This window comes from Polypterus senegalus, chromosome 2 (assembly GCF_016835505.1).
Source record: "Polypterus senegalus isolate Bchr_013 chromosome 2, ASM1683550v1, whole genome shotgun sequence".
NCBI lineage: Eukaryota > Metazoa > Chordata > Cladistia > Polypteriformes > Polypteridae > Polypterus > Polypterus senegalus.
In genome coordinates this window covers 87,690,063-87,716,266 of record NC_053155.1, presented here as the reverse complement: position 1 = coordinate 87,716,266, position 26,204 = coordinate 87,690,063, and the positions used below count along the sequence as shown (strand labels likewise).

Sequence of the window (26,204 nt, the reverse complement as noted above, 5' to 3'; positions counted from 1 at the left end):
TCTGGTAATTCTAGTGTTAATAAATCATTCTTACAATGTAACACTGATTTTATTGGATTAAAAGATTCTTTGAAAGTTTTAATTCTGTTAAACATATAGAAACTTATCTACAAGCAAATCTTACTCTTTGTTAAATTATCACAAACACTAAATCTTTTATCCCCAGAATTAAGGAAATTATTCAGCAAATTAACACTTTTTTAATACATCCATAGAAAAAAAAAGTGTTGTCTATAGCCAAAATTTCCTTTGCCGTGTTTAGAAAATATTTTAACTGATGATGAGTATGCAACGGTGGATTAAGTGCAATTGCCTGTGCTGCATTTTTTTTTTAATTATTTATTTATTTTTTAAGAACACTATGTGAAGTATGCAAGTCACCAGCATATTCTAACCAAAGGAACTTTATTGGCACCACCACCCACAAATATTACTTTTTAATTGAGGATGTTACTGACACAGTAGACTTGACCAGACAAGTTTTTTTTTCTTTAAAACTATGCTTGACATGATATACAGTATGTCTAAAACTTTTAAATAACTAAGAACAAGAAGTGTTCAGATTACAATAAAATGACATTTCAGACAGGAACGGGGGTAAGAGTAGTAGTTAAACAAAATACCACAGTCGGTGACTTAAGTGAGGGGTTGAAATGGCGTCAGGTTCCTCAACGTTGGGCAAAACAACCTGCAACTAACTAGCTGGCTAGGCGGGTGGGGGGCCGCAACAATGAAATGAACTTGAGTTTCAAGTAACATTTGAAGTGAGGAACTAACCGCAGAAGATTGGAGTGCCACCTCTGTAATATGATGCCATGAGTTTAGGCCAATACTCTTTTTAGACAGTGCTATTCTTACTTGCAAGCTAACCAGGAACATCTGCAACTGAAAAATGGAAAGAGGTTAAAAAAGAAAACCACTGTCTACCTAAAAGTAGGTATTTAACCAAGGATTTTTAAAAGCAATGGTAATAATGTGTTGAACAACCTAAATAAGGAACCAAGGCTAAAGCTACTTCAAATTTAAATATCCTTTCACGTAAGTGAGTACGGATTGAGCTAAAAACAGTCAACAAAAAGAACAGTGGGGAAAGAGTGACAAAGGCAGTTTTTTTTTTTAAAGTTTACATCACCTACCTTTATCGGTGTAAGGAGATTTTGAAAAAACATTTTGAATATATACATTCCATTTATGCTATGGATCTGCTCTAATCTGCATGATCTGATCCTTCCATTATATATGCTCAAATCATTTTGTTTTATTTTTGTTGATGTAATAAGACTGGCTCTGGCTGTAATCAAAAGCTGAACCCATTATACAATAGAGAGAATGCTCCACACATTAACTGGTTTAAGTGAAACTTAGTGTGTTTGAATACTAGTGACAAGTGACAAGTAACAGTTAACCTAAGATGATTTCTTGATATTTTTTTCAGAATCAAATTCAAGTCTTGTCTATCTCAACATCTCTCTATCTATATCTATATAAAATTCACTAAGGGCAAGCAAGATGCACGCAAGACAGAGAGCCATGCCCGCCAACTCTAAGACCATGAGATACGCTCGACAGAGCCCCGCATGCCAACTCTAACCGTCCTAACGCGTCCACTGTCACTATCGAGGCATGTGCACTGCCAGCTCATGTACCTGTACGCAACTACTCACTAAACACAGCCTTAATCGCTTTCGTCTGTGCTACAGTCCACATGCACCTCTGAGCCACGTTGACTTTTCATTGTTCTTTTCACTTACGGCTGCTTTTCTATCTATATATATAATTCACTAAGGGCATGCAAGACAGAAAGCCACGCCTGCCAACTCTAAGACCATGGGATACGCACGACAGAGCCCCGCCCACCAACTCTAACTCTAACTCTTCTCCCGCGCCCATAAACCGGTCCCGCCCACACGTGGCCGGCATGGCATTTCTCATCAAGCATCTGCAGTACACTTACAAAATAAAGCAAACTCTACATGCAGCGAAAATTTACTTCTCCAGCTAGATTCCATGCTCAGAACCATCAAACCCTTCGCTAAATCATGCAAACACAAGCATGAAAATCGCTCAGTCCAATCCAACAGCATCTGTACGAATGCTTTTCAAGGAAAATCCTAGGCAGGATTTACGACAATATAATGCCCCGACATGTCACACCAATGTTGCTGCGATTTTCGTCGGAGGGACATTTGCATCTGTCCCATAGGCAACTCCTGTAAACAGATTTCCACGCTCAATATGAATTGCGATCCTATGGTTTACCCACTTTTATTCCCGGCTGGCACAAAGATTTACAACATGTTCCTGATAAAAGAACCGCCAAGCAAAGAAGGCTTACTCAATGCCAATTTTATGCGTACAGATTAGCAATGAGAAATATATTTAGTATTTTGCACTCCAGCGGCGAACTATTCCAACAGTACATGATATAGGCATATGTTAAAAGGGCACGATTCTCAACTCTCTCAGATTACATCAACAAGATTTGCGCATGGAACAATACAAAGGACTGTCAGACGCACTGCTAGCAAATGCTGAAAATAACGTACGGGTAGGCAAGATCATATTACCGTCCACATTTCCAGGAAGTCCAACATACATGCAACAAAACTAGCAGGATGCCATGGCCACAGTACGTAAATTTGGACAGCCTCATTTATTTATCACTTTCACCTGTAATCCTGCTTGGCCAGAGATTCTACATGCACTGTCGGATACCCAAAGACCGGAGCACAGACCTGATATCGTAGTACAAGTCTTTTGGATTAAGCTGCAGGAATTACTTAGAGACATTCTACAACAACATCTTTTTCAGGTTGTTATTGATTATATTTACATAATCGAATTTCAGAAGCGCAGCCTTCCTCATACCCACATGCTGTTTACTCTTCACGATAATTCTAACAACCAGTCTTCAGCAACGGTCAGTTAGTTGTACATGGCTTTTTCTAGGGCTAGATCGTTCGACTCATTATCTGTCATTACCACCAAAACACCTATTCACACCTGCGTCTTTCAAGAAGTATTTATTTCTTCTTGATTTCTGAATTCCTTTCTCACCGTTTTCCGTTCCTATTCTTACACCGCCGTATGCTACGGCGGGCTTTGGCTAGTACCCAAATAATGGAGTCTGGCAAAAGCCAGCAAGAGCTAATCTTTTCTGTATTTCCCCAAAATGTATCTTTTGGAATTTTTTTTTAACCTCTGAACATCTTGCTCATTGTTTGTAGAGACAAAAACTTTGGACCTTTTCCAGCTGCAGTTGGTTTTAACTTTTTAATTATTAGCCTAACTTTAGATTAGTACTTGCATGGATTACTATGTGAAAGTTTCTACACACTTTGATCATATAAAAAAATAAGATAATGGAAAAAAATGCTTCACTTACACTTTCTTCATAATAATTTTAGGGTATGCCTGTGTATGCATACATAAATAAGGGAATCATTGCACTCTATTAAGTAACACTCCAAGTTGTACAAACTGCATTTTTTTCCTGTGTGTGCCAAAATACAGAGGCAACAACTACAAGCAATTCATGAAACACCTTGATAATAAGGATCTCATTTCTACCTTTCAAAGCATTACATACCATGAAAGCTTCCATCTTCCAATGTCCTGCTCAACACTTTTGTGTATTTGTTAATCAGGTTCTGAACTTGGCAACTATCAAACCTTGCTGGCACATCAGTAGACAAAGGGCTGAACTGTTTCAAGGATTCATAATGCCCAGCAGAAGCTGGGTAAAAGGGAGTTGTTAAATAACTCTTGGCATCATCAGCCAGCACTGAATGCAGAGAAGAACCTGTGCAAAACATTAAACACAATATTGTGAGACCCCTAAACATTCTATTGTACATACTGAGACATGATTATTCTTAAAAAAAAAAAAAAAAAAATTGTAAAGAACAGCAGAGTACAAGGACAAATGGTACACTGGAGATAGGCAACTGAGTGAAAAAAGTTACAACACTGACATAAGCTACAGCAGAAATAAAGTATGCGACTCTTTTGGAATTATAATGAGGTTGATTTAACTGTATTAAAATGTTCTGGTAGCTTCTTGGGCACACCTAATTAAAGTTAGAACAGGATAGTTAATATATAACAAAAAAAAAAAAAAAAAAAAAAAAACCATAAGTAAAAATCCACACCTTTTCCAAACACATTTCTTCCATTAAGGTAACAGGCATATTACAGCAGTGTCCAACAAAAGAAAAAAAGAGCATTAAAAACTCACAGTCTCTAAGTGCGCCCACATAAGAAAATATCCTTAACGATACAAATACAGCAAACAAGGGAACAAACAGCACTTGTGATTCATGCTTCTGGGTAGTAAAGGCAACTAGTGTACAGGAAACTCAAAAGATCAATTTGTGAAAAGGATAGGTTAATGGCAGTGCATTTTTATGCCTAGGGTGGGGCATAGATGAGCAGGTATGGTTAATGACCAAAACCCTATTAACAAGAGATTACTTCTAGTAAATGCTCAGCACTAAACTGGTTACAATTTACATTTACAGATGAATGCTCACAATGCTACCTATATATAGAATTGAATTTTTACACCTGGCAACCTAGTTAACTCACAACCTCTCTTATTACAGCATCTTGCCATTTCAAACAGCTAAGAAAAAGAACAAAATTGGTCTTAGAAGATGGAATGAGAGATTCACGTTTGCACACAACAATAAAGCTCTAAAATGGATGTGTAAAAGCAGGAGCACATTCTCCCACTGATCATGTGGTAGTGTTACAACTAACTGAAGTTTTACAATTGCTGGAAGTTGCCCCAAATAAAAGTCACAACCTACACAAAATAATTGAGATCAGCATTTTGCAAAGCATGTCTTTTTTTGAAATTTATTTTCAATGTACATGTTTTACGTCAAAAGTCACACTACTACCCAACAAATAAAGCAAAAAAGATCCACCATAAAGTACTTATTAAACCTTGCTATACCTAACTTGCTTCAAACCATTTAGCTATGTGAAGACAAATTTTTCTGTAGAATAGAAGTATGTTATATAAAACAAATGCTAAATATTGAATCTTAAAAGGTCTTTGATGGTTTATGCATATTTACATTACAACAACTGCCATCCATAAGGACTCAAAATGTTTAACTTACTAAACACTATTTTGAAAAAAACTACAGTTGAATTTTACACAATATTAAAAATGTCAGAAAAGGCATGATGAATTCAGGCCAACTAAATGGTCTGTTTAACCAAACATAAAAACTTAAATCAAATTAACTGTATTTAAAAACAGGTTCTGAATGTTATTTAATAGGGTGAGGTACAACTAAAACAAACAACATTTTTGCAAATTAATGACTAACTTAAAATGCATAAGAATTTTACCTTCGTCGGCTATTTTTCCTAGAGTGAAAATGTAAGGCTAGCTGTATTTTGTGAAAAACATTTTATTGAAATGATTTGCAATGTGTTCAATTATTTCCTTGCAACTCATTAATTGGGACTACAAAGGTAAACAAAGGAAATTGTGAGATTCAAGAATGAATAGACCAACAAAAAGTTGTGTTAAGTAAAAGAAAGTAATGAAACATCAGGACAGACAATAACTATACATACTGTTTCACAACAAAAAACATCAGACAAATGGAACATGCTGCTTTTTTTTACTGGAGTAGATAAAACCGAACCTGTGAAAGCTGGCTTAATACTCAGTTTAAAGATAAATGAAAATGTAATTAGAATACAAACCAGTAGCACCCAATTCTTCACTCAAAGGAGAACAACTTCCAGTAGATAATGTTGTTGAACAGCAGTCCCCATCATGTACACTTGAGACTGGTGGCAAAACTATTTCACCTGTCTGCTGATAACCATTCGACAGCCAAAAGAGATGAGGGAAAAAAAAAAAAAAAATTAATCAAAGCTGAATCTAAAAATGCACTGTATCCTTAAATACAAGGTAATCATGCTCAAAGATGGAGCTCAGGTCAAGTGTAGACACCATCATGAAATATGTATAGTGGTACATACTTCAGAAAGTTCTTTGTTTACATCATAGCTCTGAATGAACACAACAATCCACAGTGTTCCTTTCTCTCAAATAAACATGCACAGACACACGCACACGCGCACGCACACACACACACACACACACACACACACACACACACACACACAAAGATGGACAAACATTAAGCTTCTCTGACAAATCACACACTGGAAAATTTTTCACAGTGGTCATATTTGGCTAATTTTCATCATTGATCAGCATATTAAATGCAGACCTCAGAGTGGCCAACCAAAACCTGTAATAAAGTTTACACACTTTGATGTATGAGGAGACTATAGAAGAACACAGAATGTGTAACTAACCTGGATGTCAGCAGTGGACTGAGAAGTTAGTTTGCCAGGGTATCTCACCACTCCTCTTCCAACATCTGCTGAATAACTGGGCAAATCAGTGGACACCGATGATGGGAGTGCTGTGGGCAAAACGAACATTTAACATCAAAGCCTTGAAGATGATTAATATTTGATTCAAGATACTGTAAATTCATTTTATCTCAGGCAAGTAAAAGCAAAAAAGTTTATAAACAAATCCATTTTAACTGCTAGGGGAATGGTGCTACAAAGGCCATATTAATTTGAAATAGTAAGGCCAGATATCTGAAATTGGGGGGGGGGGAGAGGGGATTTTGATAAAATAATTTACAGAACAGTGGTCCATTTCAGTACCAATAATATGAATAAAAATGCAAAGTCAAGCTGATACTACGGATATCACAAGTCATCAAAACTTTGGTACCAAATCTATGCTAAAATTCTGAAAAAGTAAATGTCCTGTTTTTACGTTTAAAATAGTTTTGGTAGTACCAAGTAAAAGTCGGTGGATGTATTACTTTAGTAGGCACAATTATACATGATACAAATCAAAATGCCACACAGTGGTAAGCATTGCTTTCAAACCCCTCAGGGTGGGGAAACAACACTAAAAGTCATTTCTGGAAATGCTTCAGGTTTGGGGGAGTTCATACATATCAAAAAAGTGGAATTATACAGTTAGCTAAGAAACGCATTCATGCATTCTATGAGGGCATGATGTCATAAATTATTAAATTATTATAACGGTTTAACTTGTAGATGGCCATATTAAAATTGCTTTTAAATACCATGTCCTACACTGTCTTGATAAAAGAACAGAGACATTGCATTAATTCTGTTTGTCTACAGGTCTCCATCTGATGAGCCAAACATTTTGAAAGTGCTGTCAAGAGTCATTGGTGGATACCTTTCACGCATATATGCAACGTATATATGCTTGTGGGATATGGGTGGAAGGTGCAAAGCTGTGCTACCAAAGCTGAAGCAAATAAACATCAAAGTAAGTTTCAAATGAAGTAGCTATTTAGCTACTTTAGTATGAATTCACACAGGAAGCCTTGAAATTGGGACAAATGAAAAAAAATAGCTTGGACAACTAAAGAAGCAGGAGTTTGTGACATTTCAAATTTGAATCAATTTAATTCATTCGCTGAATATTACGTTTTTTTTTTTTTTTAAACCAGCTAATGATGCAGTTAGAAATCTTACTAAAGAAAAATGTTAGAAACCCAACATACTATATGTACTCAGACATACAGTACTTGAATTTGTGAATACCAAAATTGTTTAGGATATTTTCATTTAAACTATTTAAACATGCTTTTAAAATCAACAACAATAAAGATAATGTTCGAATTTTTTAGTATTAAGTAATGTTTTCAGTTATAGGTTAAAAAAAAAAAGTCCAAGAATAAATAAAGATATTTTAAAATTAGAACTCCTCCTCTATGCTAGGAAAATTCCAATGTCTACCACACATTAAATTCAGGTTTGGTATTATAACTTTATTTATGAATGGCAATACTAGTTTATTTAAATAACTGCTGGACAACTACTTGACTTATATACACCACTATTTTAAATTTGCAGTTAGTATTTATACATTTTATATTCTATTGCAGGAACTTGGATAATAGTTACTTTTAATTAAGATGGGAATAGGGATTTCTGTTTTTGCCATGGTATTGAATAGGTATCGCATATCATGAAATTTCACTGGCATTGGTACCGAATACAAATATTCTGGTATTGTGACATCCCTACATAGAAAAAGATCTAGTTGCAGTGGCTATATTCCTTCTAGTATTCTTTTTAATAGCACAGATTCACACAAGTCATCGTTGGTCAATAATCCAATAGCCCTTTCCTTCATTGTATGTTCCTTCAATGAACATGCGCGACACACACCACAATTCCTGTGAGTAAACAGTCAATGTCATTTAAGTAAAACAATTAAAATTCATGTACACATTGTATGTAAGCACCACAATAATTTGGTTACTAAATACATTTAGGAGTGAATGTGACTACATACTAGGATAATGCACATAATATGAATGTTAAGGTAGTGCTTACTTCAGTCAACGCACTAGAAATGTATTAATTGGAAATTATTTTTTTGACCATGTGCCAGAGAATGTTGATTCATGCAAAAAGATTAGTTCCGGCCACGCTGCTGGGATAAGCTTGCAAACCCTGAATTGGAGTAAGCCAGTTCACTAATGCAATGATAAGACTTAAGTCAAGACAGTTTTATTTCAATCATTTTGACCACTCTGTATTGGAGATATTATGCTGAATGAGTTAATTACTGGATTGCCAGGCTCCACGGGCCCTCTAAATTACTACTATACTGGACTATCAAAATACATGATGCATATACATGCTGGGAAATTCAATATTTCAAATTTTTAATCTAATTTGTTACATATTACCGCTTCTACAACAGACCTCACATTAAACCAAGAATGCACTGAACAGGTCATGCACATTTCACAAAATTACATAATTTCAGTTCACTCAGGTTCATGTAACTTGAAGTCTCAGGTGTGCTGTCCTGATTAAAAGTACCAAACTAAACTACAAAGGCATACTGTAGGGGTTCTCTGCAGATTGCCCTTTGTCATGAAGGATACTGCTGCCATTTCGAAATTCTGAAAATTTCCTTCAGTATTCCTTCTTGTTAGGAAAAGATCACAGATGCAAATATTTTCACGCTTGTCAAATATTTTGAGAATAACCTAACAGACATTTAAAGCATTACTGGTGCAGAATTTTTTTAAATATTTTTTTCTCTCTTATTTTTTAAATACAGACGAATGTTGACAAGATGCATTGACAATGTGCCATTTAGCTATTGATAAATACATTATATGCCAAAGTTTTCTGGACACCTGACCATCACAACTCATTGGACATCCCTTTCTAAAGCAATAGGAACTAAAGGATAAGTGCAGTACTTATCAAAGGTGGATATGCGGTCTTGCAATGTGTGTGTAATCTTAAGACACGGATCAATACTCAATAGCATTTCTGACTTGGAATAAATGGACAGATTTGGTACAGTAAGTTAAGGCTTTTACTATTATTTATGGACCAGTGCTACCCTAAAGCCCCATTGTAAACTGCAAGAAAAGACATGGTCTTTTTGAAATTTTTAAAAGTTTCATTTCAGAACACAATTTCAAGCAACAAATTAAAATATGCTACAGTTGTAAACAAATAGCTTTCACTTGAAGAATATTAGTTTTTCTCTCTAATAAAGAGCTGGCCCTGTCTTTCCAGCTATAACAGCCTCCACAAGACTTTGGAGTTTGCCTATAGGAATTTAAGCCAAATAATGCTAAAAAGTGAGGTCAGGTGCCGATGTTGGATGAGAAGACCTGGATCACAGGTGATGTTCTAATTCACCCCAAAGATGTTCAATAGCGTTGAGGTCAAGGCTTTCTGGGTAGGCTACTTGAGCTTCTCCACATCAAATTCCTCTAGCCATGTCTTTAAGGACCTGTCTTTATGCATATTCATTCTAGAACAGAAAATGATCTAACTCAAACTTTTTGCCAAAAAACTGGAAGCACCACACAACTGTTTAAAAGGCTGTGTATGCTGTAGCATTAACAGTACCCTTTAACTGGAAGCAAAGAGCCTTAGCCCAAACCCTGGAGAACAGCCCCAGGCCATTATCACTTCTCCAACAAACTTTATATTAGGCACTACACAGTCAGCATTCTTGGGCATCTGCCAAACCCAGAATTCATCCATCAAACTGCCAGATACTGAATGAAACAGGATTTCTCACGCCAAAGAAAAAAAATTCCACTGCTCTATGCTGAAATGGCGATATGATTTTCACCACTCCAGCTGGTGCTTGGGATTGTGCATAGTGATTTTGGGATTGTGCAAAGCTGCTCTGCCACTGAACCCCACTTCATGAAGTTCTTGATGCACAGTTCTGCTGATGTTGCTTCCAGAGGCAGTCTGGAATTCTGTTCTGACAGAGGTTGGGAGCTTGTGCTGATTACAGCACGTTTCCGCACCCATCACACAGCGAACCACCTGGAGACAAGATTTTAACATGCTAAACAATTCAGCCCTTGTCAACTCCACTGTCTGCATGGTCAATGACATTGTGGATGAGCCATTATTACTCCTTGACACTTCGACTTCACAATAATAGCACTTACAGCTGACAGGGTTTGACCTAACAGTGAAGAAATTTCATATACTAGCTTATGGCAAAACTGTAATCCTTTGACACTGCCATTTTTAACTTCACTCAGCTCTTCAGTAGGAGTTATTCTACTGCCAATGTTTGTCACTGAAGATTGCATTGATACTTGCATTATTTTATGCATCCCGTTAACAATTGAGTGTGGCTAAAACACCTGAATTGCGTAATGAAGAGGGATGTCCACAAAGTTTGAATATATAGTATATGTCACTCTTGACTTTACAGTGCTATAACATCAAAAGTAGTTGAACTCAAACAGTCTAATGAATTCCTAAGTCCTCACTCAAGTCTGATGACAAAGATGACTCCAGCTCTAGCCTCTCCCTCCAGGTCAAACGTCTAGAAGTACAGCTAGTTTCTCTGTGGGATGAAGAAAACATGGCTGTATCCACTTGAGAAGACACTGAATTGTCAACCCCTTCACTGCCAGAAGCAGAGGCATTACATTCTGATGAATCTCCTATGACAAGAAAAAAAAAAAAAAGATGCATAAAATAACAAAATGAAGTTTGGTTAATGGAATTCACATTTTTTTAGAAAATGGTAGCTATTTAACTTCAAATTTAAACAAATGAAAACTAGAAAAAAAAACAGGCCATTTAGCCCAATACATCTTAACAATCCCTATTTACTTCAGCAAAAATGTCACCAAGTTCAGATTTCAATGTCCCTGTAATTCTACAATCAACTACAGCAGGCATGTCAAACATGCGGCCCGCAACAGAAATCTGTGCGGCCCGCATGACAGATCCTAGTTAGCACTAAACTTGTACAAAATGATTACTATCATTTGTGATTGAATCATTCTGCATCTTCGGCGTTACTTATTGACTTTTCTTACTTCTGCCTTCTGACAAAAGCACGTTTTCCCATGGAATTATGGTACCGGAAACGTCATCTGCTAGTATAGTTGCAGCCGCGAAGTCGCAACTGAAGTGCTAGGCTGCGGTCCGTGGTCCACTACCGGGCCGCGAGAGAACTGCCAGCAACGGAGACTCACTCAGTGAAGAGCTACAGCAAAAAGGCTGCCCCCTTCACTGAGGACACACTTCAGAATGCTAAGCGGGCAGGGCTTTGCAGCGGCGCAGAAAGAGCAGAGAGACCGCGGTAAGAGTATTACAACAAAGTATTTTTATGTTCCTGACAGTTTCCCCATATGACAGGAGTCCACTGAAATCTCGTTACTACGAAGTACATTCAGCAGCAGATACTTTCATTATAACGAAGTGACCGTGAAATGCTTGAATGAATCATCCAAAGAGCAGTTAATTCTGTGGTCACGGCTCAGTTGTGGACATTTGCACAACAATCCCCAAACATTGAAAAAAAAAAAGTTTTTTGTTCGAACATTCCTCGTACTGTTTTTTGCCGTTTTTGTTTTGTGTGGTTTTAAGTGATACCTTTTCCTTATTGCTCGTCAACATTTGAAAAACATCCATTGGAATTTAACTAATTTTCACCCTTCTATAGAAACGGCATACTTGCTATATGCAAAAAAGAAGAAATATCTCGGGTTGCAAACGTATGTGAACTTCTGCATTTGAAGACACCGAAAAAGCCGTTTTTATGTGGCTGCAGTGATGCTTGTTCAAGAAACATTCCAATTAATGCGGCACTCATTCAAGAATACATGAGGTTTTTAAACTCTCTTGGGACCTGGACAAACAAACAATCTCACACGTGGCAATAGCGCTTCAGGACGCACTTCAGCGTGTCGTTCCCATTGGGTGGGGTGGATCCCAGATCCCAAAATAGTTCAGAAACCTCACAATATGAAGAAGAAGAAAAGGATAACTGTGCCGACCACAACATACTTCCGCACTTAATGTTCACGTTGAATTCCTCCCACCCAATTTCACAGCAGTGCTTCAGCTATTGGATTTGGGCATCATTCGCACCCTGAAAGTGTATTATCATAAGGAAATGCTGAGAAAAATTCTCGTCAGCATAACTTGTAGATAGGAGAAGATTAAACTAAAGCGAAAGAAGCTACTGAAGCTGCTTCAATTTCCAACATCCTATCTTTGTGATGCATGTTTTCTGCAGTGACAGCAACCAAAACGAGATTACAGAGTAGACTGAACATAAGCAACACACTTTGCGTGTCATTGTCTTCCATTCTCCCCAGCTGGGATCGTCTGGCTGCCCGAAAACAAGCTCAGGGCTCTCACTGATTCTGCATTATGGTAAGCTGTATAATTTCTATTATTATACTATAACTTAATAATAGAAATGTAATGTAAATTGTGTATAAAACTGCCCTACGAACCTGCCCATAATCACCCCACAAACTCCAACAACCCACCCGTCCCTGGAAAAATTTGCTTCTAGTAAAACGGTCCTTGGTGTAAAAAAGGTTGCGGAACATTGGGCTACACTACTGGCTGGGCTGCTGAGACTGACCACTGGGCAGAACTGACCAGAACGAGTAGTAATAGCTCACATATTTTCACTTTTTTTTGCTATAGTTTTATGTAATTTTGTGCTAGTATTGTAACGAACACTTAGTGCAGACTACAGCTGAAGATCTGAAGTGGACGTGAGAAGTTGGGGAGTTGTTTAACAGATTTTTGTGATTTTGAGTTTGTATAATTAGTATAGGTCAGGGGGCTTTTTGCATATTGGCTTATTTTACAATATTAACTTTGAAATAAACTTCGTAAAGTAAAATTAGATTTTTGGAGGATTTGTTTTCCAACATGTATTACTGAGCAATGAATTCAGTGACAGTTTTCGCGATTTCAGTTCACATGAACAGAACTTTGCACTGTTTACGTCAACATACTCTTACAATGTTGAGAATGCACCTGAGAATATCCAAATGGAACTGATTAAACTGAAGTCAGATTCTATTCTGATGGCAAAATACAACGAAGTTGGTGTGCCAAGCTTGTATGCTTACCTGCCACCCTCGTATGTGCAGATCCATAAGCTGGCATCGAGAGTACTGTCTATGTTTGGAAGCACTTACCTTTGTGAGCAATTGTTTTCGTTAATGAAAGCTACCAAAACCCCACATCGCTCAAGACTTACTGTCGAGCACCTTTCATCCCTCATAAAAGTTTCAGCTGCACAAGATTTCAAGCCTGATATTGACAAACTGGTCACTAACAAGAGATGCCAAGTGTCAAGACAAAAGAAATAAATCTCACACTGTAAGACTCCTATATAAGCAATGAATATAATATAAGGACTTAGCTAACAACCTAAGACTCTAATTGTACGCTGTTGTATGGAGATTGTATGGAAATAAATTGCTTTTCTTTAAACTTTAAGTGTTACATTTTATAAAGTTTTCAGTATTGGAAAGAAAGCTACAGTAACTTTGTATAATAGTATTTGTTACAGTGCGGCACGCTGACACACGTATGGCAGTCGAAGCGGCCCACCAATGGTAGGGAGTTTGACATGCCTGAACTACAGTACCTTTAACCAGCTTGTGTATGCGCATCTATGGTTTTGATGACACATTTTGAAAAACTAGTCAAAGGACATTTTTTTTGTTATAACATCATTGATTACTGTTTAATTTTAAAACACTTGCATCATGACATTAAACTATTTGCTTAAAATGAAAAAAGAAAAAAATTCAGACTTTCAATATAAATACATCTAGGACAACTAGATCAACTAATCTATTCTCTAGATTTTTAATTCTGTTTAAGTCAACCATCTTGCAATAGCTATGCTCTATTAAAAGTAGTTTTGTGTGTGCTCTGATTTAAGGGTCAGAATGTTAAAAAGGGTCAATGTTAAAAAGAAAAAAAAAAAAACAACAACAAAAGTAAAAGCATCAATGGGGATACACAAAGTTATCACCTACGGTATGTTGAAATATTTTAGAAGAAAACTAGGAGTATTTAAAAAGTATGCATTTTACACTTCATATAAAATATCAAACTGTTACAGCATTGCCCCTTTTGGGTTTAACATATACTAACAAATTTGCAATTATTTAATAAAATTTGACAAACAAAAACACACATACCTATAGGAAGGCTGTCACTTACAGGTGTTTCTACTTCTGGTATGGCACTGAGCTCATGCTGGCTAATTGAAGCTAATGTTCCAAGCCTGTGCTTGGCAAGTGGGGGCTTAATAGGTCGATTATGGTATTCTTTATCCACAATTCCTCCTATAAAGAAGGGGGAAAAAACAACAAAACAATGACATTGTGATTAAAATGGGGCATGAATATATAGAGGAAAACCAGCTTGAAGTTTAATCATCACAATTATGGCTCCATATCTATTGCAAATGTTGCATGAAGGCTACCTAAAAAAAACATAATTCAAAAACTATAGTCATGGAATGCAATAAAATTCCACTCAGTTTTGCATTAATAAACTCTTCTGTGCAGCACATGAAAATTCCATGATAATTAAGCACACAATTAGAAAAACAAAGTAATTCTGTCTTTATGCAATCTGATTAATCTTTTGAAGACCCTGTTTTAAGGGCATCAAAATAAGCTTTTGACAGAACTTGTTACTATAAAAGAGAAAGTAGCTCTAATGGCTACTGTTCATGCATTTTGTGGTTACAGGCCCAAAGGTAGACAGGACTGCAGACAGTGGGTAGAATAGGCATGCATACTTTGATTATTGATAAAAATAGGTAGATCCTCTACACCATTCCATCTAAATGTTTATATTATACACACATACATATATGCACACACACACCACTTTATTAGGTACACCTATTCAACCACTTGTTGACACAAATACCTAATCAGTCAATCACATGGCAACTACTCAATGCATTTAGGCATTTACTATATACGAGGTGTGGCAGAAAAGTAATGAGACTGGCAACACTGCAAGCAATCTGGCAACGCTGAGCTGTTGTCCTTGATAGAGCACGTGTATCAGTACCCTCCCATAGCTCAGTGCGAGTTTCAACTCCTTCCGTTAACTACATGATTTTTGTGACTGCTATTAGCAAAGTTGTGTTTTTGGTTGTGCGTCACGCAGAATTTGGAGCAACGTTGTGCCATTGAACGGCAAGTGTGACGTTTGAAAAGTTAAAACAGGCCTATGGGGAACATTCTTTAACCCGAGCTCAAGTTTATCGCTGGCACATTTTTGGAAGGCAGAAAACACGTTGAAGATGAACACTGTTCAGGGAGGACTTCAACTTCGAAAACCAATGAAAACATCGAATGTGTGAACACTCTTGTGAGATCAGACCATTGTTTAACATTAAGAATGTTGAGTGAACAATTAAATTTGAACAGATTTACCGTTCATCAAATTTTGACTGAACATTTGCACATGCGAAAGGTCTGTGCCAAAATGGTGCCGAAAAACTGCCCTCTCCATAACAGAATTTTTGACCTCAAAAGGCATTCCTGTGGTTCCCCAGCCCCCTTATTCACCTGACCTCAGTCCGTGTGACTTTTTCCTTTTTCCTAAACTGAAAAATGTCCTCAAAGGACGTCATTTCGGGACTTTAGAAAACATCCAAAAGAGTGTAACGGACATGCTGAAGACCATACCAGTTGAAGACTTCTAGCGCTGCTACCAACAGTGGGAACGTCGTCTCCATCGGTGTGTAGCTGCCCAAGGGAACTACTTTGAATGGGATAACATTGATGTTTGAAAAAAAATAAAAACTTTGGTAAATAAAAAATCAGTCTCATTACTTTTCTGCCACACCTCGTACATTATCAAAACAACCTGCTGAAGTTCAAACCAAGCATCAGAATGGGAAAGGACAATTTAAGTGAGTTTGAACCAGAGGAGTAGCTAGGGTTTTCAGTGCCTGGGGACAATTGAAGATTTTGTGCCCCCTCCCGTTTGCCAAAATGCAATGGGGAAGGGAAAATTAAAAAAAAAATGTATTTAAAATACAGTGATCCCTCGCTATATCGTGCTTCGACTTTCGCGGCTTCACTCCATCGCGGATTTTAAATGTAAGCATATCTAAATATATATTACGGATTTGTCGCTGGTTCGCGGATTTCTGCGGACAATGGGTCTTTTCATTTACGGTACATGCTTCCTCAGTTTGTTTGCCCAGTTGATTTCATACAAGGGACGCTACTGGCGGATGGCTTAGAAGCCACCCAATCAGAGCATGTATTACGTATTAAATAAAACTCCTCAATGATAAATGATATGCTTCCCGCACGGTGCTCGATTGTTTGCTTTTCTCCGTCTCTCTCACTTTCTCTGACATTCTCTGTGCCTGACGGAGGGGGTGTGAGCAGAGGGGCTGTTTGCCTAGAGGATACGGACGCTCCTCTAAAAAATGCCGCTTTATCGCAGTGCGTCCACATACTTAAAAGCCCAAAAGCACGTATTGATTTTTTGATTATTTGCCTCTCTCTCTCTCTGACATTCTCTGCTCCTGACACGCATTCTTTGAAGAGGAAGATATGCTTGCATTCTTTTAATTGTGAGAAAGAACTGTCACCTCTGTCTTGTCATGGAGCACAGTTTAAACTTTTGACTAAAGGGTGTTATTTCATGTCTAGAGGGCTCTAATAATGTTAACAGTGTGGGAGAGTTTATAAGGGCTTAAAATATATAAAAATAACCATACAAACATATGGTTTCTACTTCGTGGATTTTCATCTATCGCTGGGGGTTCTGGAACATAACCCCATAATCGAGGAGGGATTACTGTAATAGTATCTTAAGAAAAAAATTCATATTTTTTATTTTAAATAGTTTTAAATATTTTAATTTTTTAAAGCACTACATAACATTGTAAAAACTTAAGCATTACATTGGATATAATATAATAACCTGAAAATGAAGTTAATATAAAGTAAACAAAAAATAGTTTGATGTATAATGCTTTAAATGTAAGTAACTTCAAAGAGAAATTTTCCTAGCCTTTGCTGCTGCAAATTTATCGATTAGTTAATCAAAATGTATGCTGTTGGTAACCTCCCACTCCACACTCAGCAAAGCCAACGCTGACAATCTTTTCTGTGCCATGGATGACATGGCACACAGAAATGGCGTTTGCAACAACTTAGACAATGATACCCTAATGCCTCATGTCAGTCGCGTGACCTGTTTAATAATGTCAAAAATGTTTCTGGGTGGGAGTCAAGCATGTTAGAGTAGTGGAGGGGATAAATTACTGTCTGTTGGGTATATAGAACTAATACGTGCTTCGAAATCAGAAAGAAACAAAAAACATAGGAAAAAGATATCCTCATACTGATGGAGTAATGAACTGAGTATGAAAAATGTTTTTTTATTTACTTTTTAGTGCATTTAAGAATGGAAAACATTTCACTCTAAAATTTAGTAACATCAATTTGGCACCCTCTGGTTGCTGCGCCCGGGGGACACATGTCTCAAGCCCCCCCACAACCCCCCTTCCCCTTGGCCCACCTCAGCTACGCCACTGGTTTGAACATGGCATGGATGCAAGTGCCAAAAAAGCTGGTATGAGTATTTCAGAAATTGCTGATCTACTGGGATTTTCACGCACAGCCATCACCACCATCTCTTTCAGAGAATAGTCTGAAAAAGGGAAAATATCCAGTGAGCAGCAGATGTCATGTCGAAAATATTTTGTTGATGCCAGAGGAGAATTGCTAGACTCTTTCAAGCTGATAGAAAGGCAACAGTAACTCAAATAACCACTCACTACAACCAAGGTATGCAGAAGAACATTGCTGAATGCACAACATATCGAAACTTGAAGTAGATTGACTTCAGCAGGAGGAGACCCCACCGGGTGCCACTCCTGTAAACTAAGAACAGACAACTGAAGCTACATTTCACATAGGCTCACCAAACGTTACCTGGTTTGAGCAGTCACGGTTTATGCTGCGACATTCAGATGGTACGGTCAAAATTTGGTATCAACAACATGCAAGCATGAATCCAACCTACCTTGTATTAATAGTTCAGGCTGGTGTTGGTGTAACGTTGTGGGGGATATTTTCTTCGCACACTTTTGAGCCCTTCAGTACCAACTGACCATCATTTAAAATGCCACAGCCAACATGAGTTTTGTTGTTGACCACATCTATCCCTTTATGACTGCAGTGTACCCATCTTCTGATGGCTACTTCCAGCAGGATAATACCCCATGGTCACAAAGCTCCAATCATTTCAAACTGTTTTTTTGAGCATGACCATGAGTTCATTGTACTTAAACTGCCTCCAGATTCACCAAATCTCAATCCATTAGAGAACCTTTGGGATGTGGTGGAATGGGATAGTTACATCATGGATGTAAAGGAGACAAGTCTGCAGCAACTGTGTGATGCTATCATGTCAACATGGACCAAAATCCCCTAGGAATGTTTCCAACACTTTGTTGAACCTATGCCATGGCATTTCTGAAGGGAAAAGTGGGTCCAATCCAGCACTAGCAAAGCGTACCTAATAAAATGGCTGGTGAGAGAGAGTATGCATTAAATTTTTATATACACACAGTGGTGTGAAAAACTATTTGCCTCCTTCCTGATTTCTTATTCTTTTGCATGTTTGTCACACAAAATGTTTCTGATCATCAACACATTTAACCATTAGTCAAATATAACAAGTAAACACAAAATGCAGTTTTTAAAATGATGGTTTTTATTATTTAGGGAGAAAAAAAATCCAAACTTACATGGCCCTGTGTGAAAAAGTAATTGCCCCCTGAACCTAATAACTGGTTGGGCCACCCTTAGCAGCAATAACTGCAATCAAGCGTTTGCGATAACTTGCAATGAGTCTTTTACAGCGCTCTGGAGGAATTTTGGCCCACTCATCCTTGCAGAATTGTTGTAATTCAGCTTTATTTGAGGGTTTTCTAGCATGAACCGCCTTTTTAAGGTCATGCCATAGCATCTCAATTGGATTCAGGTCAGGACTTTGACTAGGCCACTCCAAAGTCTTCATTTTGTTTTTCTTCAGCCATTCAGAGGTGGATTTGCTGGTGTGTTTTGGGTCATTGTCCTGTTGCAGCACCCAAGATCGCTTCAGCTTGAGTTGACGAACAGATGGCCGGACATTCTCCTTCAGGATTTTTTGGTAGACAGTAGAATTCATGGTTCCATCTATCACAGCAAGCCTTCCAGGTCCTGAAGCAGCAAAACCACCCCAGACCAACACACTACCACCACCATATTTTACTGTTGGTATGATGTTCTTTTTCTGAAATGCTGTGTTCCTTTTACGCCAGAAGGTATTTTCCCAAAAGTCTTGGCAATCATTGAGATGTTTCTTAGCCAAAATTGAGACGAGCCCTAATGTTCTTTTTGCTTAACAGTGGTTTGCGTCTTGGAAATCTGCCATGCAGGCCGTTTTTGCCCAGTCTCTTTCTTATGGTGGAGTCGTGAACACTGACCTTAATTGAGGCAAGTGAGGCCTGCAGTTCTTTAGACGTTGTCCTGGGGTCTTTTGTGACCTCTCGGATGAGTCGTCTCTGCGCTCTTGGGGTAATTTTGGTCGGCCGGCCACTCCTGGGAAGGTTCACCACTGTTCCATGTTTTTGCCATTTGTGGATAATGGCTCTCACTGTGGTTCGCTGGAGTCCCAAAGCTTTAGAAATGGCTTTATAACCTTTACCAGACTGATAGATCTCAATTACTTCTGTTCTCATTTGTTCCTGAATTTCTTTGGATCTTGGCATGATGTCTAGCTTTTGAGGTGCTTTTGGTCTACTTCTGTGTCAGGCAGCTCCTATTTAAGTGATTTCTTGATTGAAACAGGTGTTGGAGTAATCAGGCCTTGGGATCGCTACGGAAATTGAACTCTGGTGTGATACACCACAGTTAGGTTATTTTTTAACAAGGGGGCACTTACGTTTTCACACAGGGCCATGTAGGTTTGGATTTTTCTTCTCCCTAAATAATAAAAACCATTTAAAAACTGCATTCTGTGTTTACTTGTGTTATATTTGACTAATGGTTAAATGTGTTTGATGATCAGAAACATTGTGTGACAAACATGCAAAAGAATAAGAAATCAGGAAGGGGGCAAATAGTTTTTCACACCACTATACGTACGTACATACATACATACATACATACATACACACACACACACACAAATGACAACTTTGTAGGACAAAGGGCCTCAAGTTATAGCACAATTGTTTAATCATGTGTAGAAGTACTGTGTAAATAACTACAGTGCCATTCATAATGCTTGGAACTCAGACATTTTTCCTTGATTTACTCCACTGTATAAAGTTAGAAATCAAACAAATCAGACATGACTGTGACATCAGAAGGCTGTGAAGAACATTGCAGCAATCCCAGAAAACTGCCCTGGGATGCTGTTTTAAGCAATAAGTGCATGCACCACCTTTCTTTGAGGACCATGGACTGTTAAGTTTGTATTTTTTTAAGACAGTGCATTTAGTGTAGTTAGCAAGCACCACACTTTAATTTGGAAGTGCTAATCTCCAAGATTTTGCATGGTTAATATAATTCGAGTAGTTTAGTGAGTGTTTCATTATCTTCTTGGACACACCCATCCACCCAATTTTGGATGTATTGTTTGATGTATGTTTTTGTCACAATTTCCATGCACCTACATGCAACAATTTTTGTTCGTTTATGTCATTCACTCAAGTATTTCAAATTTTGTTAGTTGTATGAGGTCTCCTTTATAGTTTGCAGAAGCAAAATGTATATATGAAGAATTGTGGAGAGCAGGTAGAGATTTGAAGAGCATCTCTATTCAAAAGTAATATTGTGCAGCCCTATGCCAGACTGGACAATAATTCAATATTTGAATATTTAAAACTACTTGAAATTAACTATGGGATGGGACGTTGTTTTTAATAGTTTTTTAATCTAAAGAGCTGCTTTATAACTTGCTTCTCCAACACACCAAAGGTACATCTCACTCTAAGATATTTACTAAAGAAGGCTGTGCAAACCCATGGGATTTCAGCTGAGATCCACACACCTAAATAATCAAGTGGTGTATAAAAATCAGTACAATGCTTTGTCAGAAACAGTTATGTGGTCAAATATCTATACAAGCAAAATCAAAACTTCTGTAATTATGTGTTTAACCTACCTGTCATTTTTGTTTTTATTATAAATGTCTGCTTAGTTTGTACTTTTGCAGTATTGCTTGAGTAACGGAGTTTACTTATTATGGTTTATTGCATGTTAAAACTTCAGGAAGCACAAAAAGTATACAGACAAAAGTGCACAACAACAAACATACAATGGTTGTACATAAACCTCTGCCTGCACCCCCAAGTTTAATATTACTGACTGTAAACATACATTACACAGAAGACACATTGTGTAATGTTTTATAAAAAGTCTAGAAGCTGCACCTGTCTACATGTCAGTACTAACTGTCATATAATGTATAATTTATGTATACAATTGCCATCTATGGTTTTTGGGGGTTGAGAGAGAGAGAGAGAGAATACAACAATGTCAGAGAATGTGCTGCAACAGAATAAGCCATACCCATTTCTGTTGGACTTGAGTTTTCTACAATATTGAAGGTTGTAAGTAACCTGAACCCTATTCCTTTTAAAATTAATTTAAGCTTTGGTTAACTTGCTGAAAGTGGTTAAATTGCAAAAAAAAGTTAAAATTAATGTAGTAGAAGTCATTCTAAAACATCTTATAAATGCAAAATTTTCATGGTCATTATACTGGATAATTTGCAAGTCTGAATTAAACAACTCAGAAATATAGAATAGGCTAGGGATTCATTTTCTAAAAACCATGACGAATTTAACAGACATAAGAGTCAGGTACAGTATTGATATGGAAGGTTCAAATAAATACTGATCTGTGAATTGCCACCATCAAACCACAAAAGACACAATAGAACCAAATATTCAGGATTATATTTGCTAATTTACCAGTGAGATAGGGCAAAAGAGACATCTTATCCTGGTTTTTTCCAGAAGACTCATGGAGGGATGATTTTGACGCATGCAGATCAGCACCTTTGCCAAAAGAAGAAGGATTTAACTTGCTTATTTTACTATTATTCATGTTTGGTTCCTGTTCCTGTTGAAAATGTGGTGAAGGGAGGTGTAGAGAGACAGAGAGAAAGAAAAAACACATAAGTATTAATAAAAGTCAAAGTGGCACCTTGAAACTCACATTAGTGTTTTAGCAACTTTGTTCACAAGCCAATGCCTAAACCTCACATAGACAACCTGCTAAATTTGTGTTCCTCCGCTCTGAATTTCTCCACTATGAAGCTTTGGAAGTATTCCAATGGACCTGCACAGGACACATTGACCATGAAAGTGTCAAATACAAATAAACATGAGTAACATGTTTAAGTGACACTTAGCACATTATGCTTTGCTATGCAGATAGGTGTACTAGCACAATGACTGCTGCATGATGCAGCTGGAAAATGATTCTGGTGCTATTTTTGCACTGATGCAATGCCATATGACAGCAAAAAAATTAGTTGAAATGACATGCACTATAAACAGTATAATTAAAAGATAATGCGGTAACTCTAAAAACATATGTAGGTGAAATTTAATTTTAGAAGTTATCATAAATCAAAAAAAAAAAAAGTCAACCATTTAATACACCTCACTATTTATGTGCATTATAAAAGGCTAAAGATACTGCCTTATGTGTTTTAAAGTTTTATTTATTCAAACACTGCCATGTAAGTAACAAAAAAAGTGCTAATTGAATTCTACTAATTATTCTTAATTGTACAAAAAATAAATTGAATAGAACTTTAATTGTTTCAATGGACTGGGAATGGCCAGATTAGGGGTGGATTACTACAGACTTTGAAAAGATAGTTTTGAATTGAACAAAATACAGAAATAGAAATAAAGTGATTTAAGTAAACAGGCAATTAAGAGCATCATTAATTGGATAAATACATTTTACATTCGTGACACAAATTATTCAAAATGCCATTTAGAGATTTCTAAAAATATATCTAGAAATGATGCAAAGAATTGTCACTAAATAATTAAAAGATCTTTACCAAGATTATGAAGATATTTTCAGCCTATTAATTTATATCAGAACCTTAATTTGAAGACTTATAAATAATCTGGTTTGCGACACAAACTGTATATAGAAGATTTATGTATGGTGATAAAAGCAGCTTATTTAAACTAAGATGCAGAGACTGTATTACACACACACACTCTCTCTCTCACCGGCTACATGATTAGGTACAACTGTTCGACTGCTTTTTAAACGCAAATATCTAACCAGCCAATCACAAATGTCTACATTCCTAAATGAAATGAGTTACTGCATTGACAAGATGACCTGCTGAATTTCAAACCGAGCATCAAAATGGGAAAGGTGATTCAAGTGACTTTGAACATGGCATGGTTGTTGGTGCCAGACGGGCTGGTCTAAGTATTTCAGAAAATGGAATTTCCACGCGTAAGCACCACTAGGATTTACAAAGAATAGTCTGAAAAAGGGAAAATATCCAGTGAGTGTCAGTTCTCTGGGTGTAAATGCCTTGTTGATGGCAGAGGTCTGAGGAGAATGGCCACATTGGTTTGACCTGATAAAGGTAATAGTGAATGAAAGGTAACAGTAATTCAGATAGCCACTCATTACAACTGACTTATGCAGAACAGCATCTCTGAATGCATAGCACGTCAAATCTTTCTCTCTCTATACATACACACAGTATATATATATATATATATATACACACACACACAGTATATATATATATATATATATATATATATATATATATATATATACACACATATATATATATATATATATATATATATATATATATATATATATATATATATATATATATATATATATATATATATATATATATATATATATATATATATATATATATATATATATATATATATATATATATATATATATATATATATGTATATATATATATATATATATATACATATATATACACATACACATATATATATATATATATATATATACACACACACACATATATATATATATATATATATATATATATATATATATATATATATATATATATATATATATATATATATATATATACAGTCATGTGAAAACATTAGGACACCCTTTGAAAGCATGTGGTTTTGTAACATTTTTAATAAATGGTTATTTCATCTCCGCTTCAACAATACAGAGAGATTAAAGTAATCCAACTAAACAAAGAAAACTGAAGAAAAGTCTTTTCAAGATCTTCTGTAAATGTCATTCTACAAAAATGCCTATTCTAACTGAGGAAAAGATAGGACACCCTTGCCCCTAATAGCGAGTGTTACCTCCTTTGGCTGAAATAACTGCAGTGAGACGGTTCTTGTAGCCATCTACCAGTCTTCGACATCGGTCTGAGGAAATTTTACCCCACTCCTCAATGCAGAACTTTTTCAGCTGTGAGATGTTTGAGGGTTTCTTGCACGCATACAGCCCTTTTCAAGTCACCCCACAGCATCTCAATGGGATTCAAATCTGACTTTGACTTGGCCATTCCAGGACTCTCCATTTCTTCTTTTCAGCCAATCTTTGGTTGATTTACTAGTATGTTTTGGGTCATTGTCATGTTGCATGGTCCAGTTCCGCTTCAGCTTTAATTTTCTAACTGATGGTCTCACATGTTCTTCAAGCACCTTCTGATACACAGTAGAATTCATCGTGGATTCTATGATGGTGAGCTGACCAGGTCCTGCTGCAGCAAAGCAGCCCCAAACCATGACACTTCCACCTCCATGCTTCACAGTTGGTATGAGGTTCTTTTCTTGGAATGCTGTGTTTGGTTTACGCCAAACATGTCCTCTGCTGTTGTGTCCAAATAATTCAATTTTGGACTCATCTGTCCAAAGAACATTATTCCAGAAGTCCTGGTCTTTGTCAACTTTATCTCTGGCAAATGTCAGTCTGGCCTCGATGTTTCTCTTGGAAAGCAAAGGTTTCCTCCTTGCACACCTCCCATGCAAGTTAAACTTGTACAGTCTCTTTCTGATTGTAGAGGCATGTACTTCTACATCAACAGTAGCCAGAGCCTGCTGTAGTTCTCGAGATGACACTTTAGGGTTTTTGGAGACCTCTTTTAGCATCTTGCGGTCTGCTCTTGGGGTGAACTTGCTGGGGCTTACCAGTCCTGGGCATGTTGGCAGTTGTTTTGAAAGCCCTCCACTTGTAGACTATCTTCCGGACAGTGGAATGGCTGATTTCAAAATCTTTTGAGATCTTTTAAATCCCTTCCCAGACTCATAGGCTGCTACAATCTTCTTTCTGAAGTCCTCTGACAGCTCTTTTGTTCTCACCATGGTGCTCACTCTCACTTCAACAGTCAGGAGCACACCAAACTAAATGTCTGAGGTTTAAATAGGGCAAGCCTCATTCAACATGCAGAGTAACGATCTACTAATTATGTGCACCTGGTGTGATATACCTGTGTGAGATCTGAGCCAATTTAAGAGGGAATACATGTGAGGGTGTCCTATCTTTTTCCTCAGTTAGAATAGGCATTTTGTAGAATGACATTTACAGAAGATCTTGAAAAGACTTTTCTTCAGTTTTCTTTGTTTAGTTGGATTACTTTAATCTCTGTATTGTTGAAACGGAGATGAAATAACCATTTATTAAAAATGTTACAAAAACCACATGCTTTCAAAGGGTGTCCTAATGTTTTCACATGACTGTATATATATATATATATATATATATATA

General features: G+C 36.9%; 1 protein-coding gene across 6 annotated transcripts in view; it reads right to left on the bottom strand.

Annotated features, from left to right (window-relative positions):
- Nucleotides 1-26,204, bottom strand: part of cep295 (centrosomal protein 295) — a 124,863-nt gene that overhangs the window by 39,108 nt on the left and 59,551 nt on the right. For 5 of the 6 annotated variants that reach the window (XM_039744138.1, XM_039744137.1, XM_039744140.1 and 2 more), the window contains exons 15-20: nucleotides 22,397-22,547; nucleotides 14,580-14,726; nucleotides 10,875-11,051; nucleotides 6,352-6,461; nucleotides 5,728-5,842; nucleotides 3,590-3,802 (exon numbers count right to left, since the gene is read on the bottom strand). In XM_039744138.1, coding sequence (XP_039600072.1) covers nucleotides 3,590-3,802; nucleotides 5,728-5,842; nucleotides 6,352-6,461; nucleotides 10,875-11,051; nucleotides 14,580-14,726; nucleotides 22,397-22,547 — 913 coding nt within the window. The remainder of the gene's footprint in view (nucleotides 1-3,589; nucleotides 3,803-5,727; nucleotides 5,843-6,351; nucleotides 6,462-10,874; nucleotides 11,052-14,579; nucleotides 14,727-22,396; nucleotides 22,548-26,204) is intronic. The other variant, XM_039744139.1, reaches the window with a different exon arrangement.